General features: G+C 49.5%; 1 protein-coding gene across 3 annotated transcripts in view; it reads right to left on the minus strand.

Annotated features, from left to right (window-relative positions):
* The window catches only part of OPCML (opioid binding protein/cell adhesion molecule like), a 1153441-nt gene extending 1147343 nt beyond the window's left edge, over positions 1–6098 (minus strand). Inside the window, exon 1 of one of the 3 annotated variants that reach the window (XM_050755994.1) lies at positions 5108–6098. In XM_050755994.1, the coding sequence (XP_050611951.1) occupies positions 5108–5168 (61 nt within the window). In that variant the 5' untranslated portion in view covers positions 5169–6098. The remainder of the gene's footprint in view (positions 1–5107) is intronic. The other 2 variants (XM_050755993.1, XM_050755998.1) reach the window with 2 other exon arrangements.
* Between the last annotated feature and the right edge of the window lie 433 nt (positions 6099–6531).

Consider the following 6531-nt stretch of genomic DNA (forward strand, 5'->3'; position numbering starts at 1 on the left):
GCAGTCCATCTGCAAACAGGGCTGCAGGCTGAGGGGGTCCCTGTCCAGCGGACCAGCACCAGGAAAGTCAGTGCCCATAGGCCAAAGGTTATTAGACGGGGCTCCTGGAGTTCCAGCTGTCCAAGGCTGATGTACAAGTCCATGCATCCAGCACCCCGCCAGAAATACCACAAAACACTGTTTTGGGAGACCAAAGGTGCCATATCTGTTGCCCTAGTTTTCTACAGCAGAAAAACTGAGACCTAAAAGTTCAAAGTCAGAATGTATATTTCACTGGGGGTCAAAAAGAAGAAAAAGCTTAATATCTTCCTATTTTACTGGATTAATGGCTTTTGAGGCAGGAGAATATCTTAATGCATTGTGTTTAATCAGAACCTATATAAAGTCTTGGTCAATAAATGAAGGACTAGATTGTCTTTTACTAATTTTCATCACTGTGACAAAGACATACATACATGATCAGTATGATTCTACCTTATCTTCTCCCATTTTAAACAATAAGGAACGTCCTCTCTCCTCCAACACGTGAGTTGCCATCTCTCTTTGCCCTGTTCCTAGAGGACCAGGATGAGTTTTTTTAATAATAAAATTTTACAAATGTTTATTTGTTATCATCTAACCCAGGTGTTCAGCTACTCTGTCCAATTGGAAACAAGCTTCATATATGGCTGGAACCCATTCTACAGATTGGTAAACTGAGACTTAGAGGATGTCTTGAACCAACCAAATAAGCCTCAAAAAGCAACTAATCAAAGAGATCACTCTCAGCTTTCAGCATACTTAGAGGCTTGGGGGGAGTCCCACCTAAAGAGAAGTGCACTCAGCCCCAGGCAACCCTGACACGGATTTGAGGCTGTAACCACCAGAGGTAGTTCCCAGTAGCTGGCATGGGAGACCCAGGCCCAGAGCTGCCAGACAACAAATGCAGGCAAGTGCCAGCTGTTTAAAGAATCTCATTCTGTAATTTTCTAGGTTACAGAGATGTGGCCAAGGTTGCTAAGAATTTGAGAAAGCACAAAGGCAGACAGGACCCGGGAACATGGGAGAACCTCAGGCCCGTCAGGATCTCTGATTAATCTCAGGTTGAGTAGTGCTGCTGAGCTCCAGGCTACTGAAAAAGCCATCTTCATGAGGCAGCTGACGCTATCTCCTTCTCAGCGCCTGCTATTGCCACTGGGCCCGTGCTGAATGCAGACGACGCGGTCTAACCTTATTAACATGTCAATCATTTTTAAGGGATTGGGGGCCACATGATGGCATGAATCCATGATGGCCTAAAGGATGTTGAGGACTTGCTCATGACCAGATGCTCCATCCTCGTTCCTATCTCTTTCTTAGTGAGTCTGGCGTGTGGATTCCCCCACTAGACCCCTTGTGCACATCAGGCACTCTTAGCAGGTTCCCTGGCTCTGTGCTGGTGAGAGGCTAAGGAGCAGGAAAGGAATTCATCAAAACTTGGCTGTAGAGCCCACCCCCAGGCCTTACCCCAAAGCCAAACATCCCAGCCCAGAAACTCAAGATTTGGGGACTTCCCTGAAGGAAGTAGCAGGAAGGTGTGTGCTGGAGAAGGAGGAATTCTAAACCTCGGGGAATTTTCTATCCAAGCCCAGGGTTTTCTGACCCTAAACAGGCAAATCCTGTTTAAGGTGCAAGAGATGAAGCTGTAGCCAGAACCAGGGCTCACAGATCAGTGCATGAAGACACAGCTCAGTCCAGGTTGGGTAAATGGGGACCCCTCCCAGCTAACATCCCTGCTTAGACTCACAAGACAATGATGGGCCAAGAAGAAGGGGACAAACAGGAAGTCATGGTCTGAATTTGAGCAAAGAAGCCTTCCAGGTTAGCAATCCTTGCATCATGGCGCTGGACCCTGGCAGGCATTGGGCAGCACCACACCTCAGGAACTGAGGCTGCTGGCAATGACAACACCTTCTCCCCCTTACTCCACCCTGCCCCATGGCCACAGAGCCATTTCTCAAAGTTGGAGGAGAAAAAGCAGGAAGAAGATGGGTTTTGACTCAAATACTCAAATACTGTACGCCACGGGCACAGGTTTTAAGTGACAGACAGAGTGGTTTGCAGGTCATCAGAAGGATCTGGGATGCTAGCTCCAAATGCTGAGATGAGGACAGGGACTCCACATTTTAACCGGCCTCTCTCCTCCTAGGTGATTCTGATGCATGTATTTAGCAGTATTCGCTTCCTGCTTCCTACAGAGCCCCCAGACCCAAGGTCAAGGAGGCCACCAGCCCAGACTCTCTCTCCTCCTACTGGAACAACAGACTTACCCCCACCAGGGGTGTCCAGCGCCTCAGACTGTGTCTCTAGCGTGACAAGTCAATTGGCCACTGGCCCTCTGCCCTGTCTTGGGTGTGGGTTCATCACTGTCTCCACGTGTGACCGTCTTTTCCATCCCAGAAATTCTGCCTAGAAAAGCTATCTGTGACATCAGTCTCCCCGTGGAAGGTACCAGGCGACAACAGCATTAACCTTAAAATTATTCTGGGATGGAAACGTGTTTTACGAAGAAATAGAAGCTGCAGAATAAAATGGCATCAAGGCCTAACCAGGTCAAGGTTCCATTATTACATCAGCCTTCGGTCTTTAGACACAGGGAAAGTAAGTGGCTAACAAGCTGGTATTAATCCCTGTGGGAGAAAAAGCGTCATCATTTGAAACAAAGAAAAAAAAGTCTAAAGCTATAACAGGAAGTAAAAGAAAAGAGACAGGAGAAGTCACAAGTAAGCCATGGCAGCTCATCAGAACTTCCAGATCCAGCCAGGTTTCCCACAGGAACCCCTCAAGATGTGAAGCGTTCTTTCACTTACACCTTCTAAGGCTAACTTTTTCTCCTCCCTGTTCTTGTTCTTCCCGGGCTCCTGACACAATTAGCATAAGAGGAGCCCTCAAAGCAGGTAACAGACTCTTCAGAGACAGGGGACGTTGCAGCGATGTCCGTGCCCTGCCCTCCCCCAGAAGACCAGGGGATGGCTTGTCATTGTCGTCCACCACACTCAGGACATTCAGACAGGGGCACAGGTGCATCCTCCTTTCCCTCAGCCTGCTTTAGTTATGGGTACTTCTCCTGCAAGCAAGGTCTGCCTGCTCCCCCCAGTGCAGTGCCACGGGACCCCTAGAGGGAGGTCTCACCCTGGCTCCTGGCTCCTTCAGGGCGCACTGCAATGCAGCTTCGGCAGACTGGGGCTCACCCCCCTGCCTTGCTTTCTAAAGTGTAATGTTCTGATTTCCGCCGTGAGGGGCGCATCCACACAGCCAGAATTCCCTCGGGATGGGAGTCCTGATCTTTGCTCCAGCACAGTGAGAGGAGGGGAAGCGGGTATGAGGAGGCCCCCCGGAGCTGCCGTCCAGCCGGGGACTTGCCTACGCAGGAAAGTTTGTCTTCTCCTGCGGCGGACCCAGTGCACCCACCTGGCTCCCTCTACCAGGCTCAGGCAGGTACTGAGTGTTCCGCTGGCTCTGCCTTCCCTGCTGAGCACAGCCGCCCAGGCTGAACCCCCTAGGATGCTGCTGGCATTTGGAAGAACAGCAACTACAAAACCCCACTCTGAACTTCTTGGTCAGCCTAAAACAAACAGCTGGGAACATGGTTATGCAGAGCCCATCCCTGCTTTAAAAAGTGCCATCTTCACAAGGCGTTACAAAACATTAAAGGCTGGATTACTTGTTTTAGTTGATCCTCTCTTCTTTCTCCCCAGTAAACTTCCATTTTTCTGATTTCACTTTGGCATCTTAGGACTACTCAGGGAATTACATTATTAAAAACAACATCCCCAAAATATTTCCACAAAACCCTACCAAGTAATACTGAATATAAAAACATAAAATTGTATGTTTTACCTAAAAAAAGATAGGTAAGGTTTTAAAATCTTAGCATTCATGTCTGGGTATATATGTATGAAAATTTAGGTTTAAGCTAATGTTTAATCCAATGCATGTATCACAATTTGGGGGAAAAAAAAGAGATCCTGACTGTGCGGGGTTTGGTATGGAAACCGACACTTTTGCTGCTGCCTAAAACCTTGGCAAGCATAACCTAGCCCCTTCGGCATTGTTTGAAAGATGCCTGCAGGCATTCAGTTGTCTGCTTGCAAAGGACTCCTGTGCAATTATCAAATCTATTAAGATGCCTTGGATTTTGCAATGCTTCTGCTAAGCTCATTTTGGTAGGATTGCAGCATCTTACCTGTGTCACTGCAGATTTGTTTTCCCCAAACAAGTAACTGCTGTGAGAGGTGGGATCACATTTAAATCATTAGACAAGGTGGGGAAGGGGCTGGGGAGAATTAGGCAAATCCAAATTTCCAACCTTCCCTCAGCAGGGGCATTCCAAATTCTGCCAAGGGAAATGCACATTCCTGATGTAAGGAACAGGGAGATACTGACAGGATTCCGAATTTCAAGGGCATAATCTGCCCATTTGGTGGAAGGATAAAGAAAGGATGGCAGGCAGTAGAAGGTCTGTGTTACAAGAAATGCAGGAGCAGATGAGTGAGCGGAGAAGGAGGGATGGGGCTGAGAAGGAGCTCCAGGGGGAGAGGGTAGGGGAAAGCAGTTCCGAAGGAAGGGAGGGAGGAGGAGAGTGGGGAGAGGTGGAGAAAGAGAGAAAAGAGACAGAGAGAGAGACAGGGAGGTGCAGAGATCTGGACTGATTCAGAAACAGAGAGACACCACCACGACTGAGAGAGAAGAGAGAGTGCCCCTTCCACCCTGCAGGTCCCAACATAGGCAGCAAGAAGGATTTATGGCTGGGAGTTCAAACCCCTCTTCTCCTACCCCCGGGACCACAACTGGTTAATGCCACTTGGTGCCTTTCACTGAAACAGCAGTGCCTCACAGCATGGTGCAGATCTCGAACCCAGCTCACTGGATCCCCGGAATAGAGAGCAAATCCCGTGCTGAAAGCATTTGCGTGTGTGTGTGTGTGTGTGTGTGCGTGCACACAGCAAGCCTACCTCTCTCACTCACATGCATCTCACACTCCCTGTCCTCACCCCTTCCTCCTTGCCTCTCCATCTCCCCGCTGCCTCTCCTGCTCTCACGTCGTACAATCGCCCGAGAGAGAAAACACCGTTCCCCTCCACGGTACCTGGGATGAAGAGCAGGGCAGTTGTCACCGAGAAGACGACCCAGTAGGCAGGATGGTACATCTCGACGCTGCGGTGCTCTCAGCTGCCGGGCTTGCTACTGCTTCTGCTGCTGCTACCACTGCTGCCTTCCTCTGTGCTGAATTCTGAGCAGGTTTAAATCCAATGTTTGCAAAGGGAGGGAGAGAGCAGAAGAGAGAGAGAGAGCGCGAGAGATGGGAGCAGGCAGGCAGCGTCTCTGATTTTTTTTCTTGCACATACACACAACTGGTAAGAATCATCAGCACCAATCTGTACAGGGCTCAGAGCAGACCTCCTCCAAGGCACGCATTGGCTCCACTCTCCTGAGCGACGCAAGGAGACTTTCCTGCTTGGAAGGCTTGACTCCAAGGGGGAGTCGAAGCCGGCCCCTCACTCACTCCCTCGCCGGAGCACAGCCCTGCGTGTTGCTATCTGTGTGAGTATGTTGGTGTGGGGCTCACGTGGACACGTGAACACACACGAGCTCCTTGGTGGGCAGTGGAGAGGGCCTGGCACTGCCAGCAGGGCTCAGGGCACACCACGAAAGAAAGGTTGCTTGGCAGAAATGTGACTAATGCCCACGCCAGTTCCTTATCATTTTTCCTTCTTCCTAGTCTCCAGGCAGGGATGGAGCAGGAACTGCTACCCACAGGGAGAGCTCAGACATTTAAATCTGCACCCCACCCCTCCATTCGGCCATTAACAGCACTTGGAAGCAATTGGTTTTCCCAGCAAGGAGATGGGCATGTTATAGTTTTAAACCAACGATGCAAGGAGAATTGGCCAGTTCCCCACAATCAGAGCATTCTGAAACTCTACCAAGGCAAGATGCTATAGAAGCCCAAACAATTGCTATGATTACAGCATAGGCAGGGACAGATTCAGATTAGATCTCAAGGAGGCGGAAACTTGCTGAAGTCATCGGAAATCTTCACGAGGAGAAGGCCAGGGAAGGATACCTGTGGCTTCCTTCTGTTTTTTTTTTTCTTTTTTCTTGTTTCTCCTTTTCAGGGTCCAGTCTGTCCCTTCCTCTGGAACAGCAGTTTACACAGACAGTTTACACAGGGAGGCAGTATCTCTGGGTGTGAGAAACCCCAGAACTTTCCCCTGCTCTAAAACGGCCTGCTTGCCCTCCCTAACACATGCTTGTAGGCAGCACACCTTGCTGACTGAGTTATGCTGCCACTGAACTATATGCTGAACTTGGAGGGTCTGTGATCAAGATAGCACTAGGTATTAGAGAAGGGACTAAGCAGACTATTTCTGTCCCAAGTGCCCTCCAAAGACCTCAAGTGGCTTGGATTCCTTCCCAGTTCCATGTGTCCACACCTTGAGGTCTGTGTGTGACACTCCACAGGAGATAATTCTCCCTTCCTCCTTTGCTGCAATTCCCAAAGTTTTCCCA

This window comes from Macaca thibetana, chromosome 14 (assembly GCF_024542745.1).
Source record: "Macaca thibetana thibetana isolate TM-01 chromosome 14, ASM2454274v1, whole genome shotgun sequence".
NCBI classification, from domain to species: domain Eukaryota; kingdom Metazoa; phylum Chordata; class Mammalia; order Primates; family Cercopithecidae; genus Macaca; species Macaca thibetana.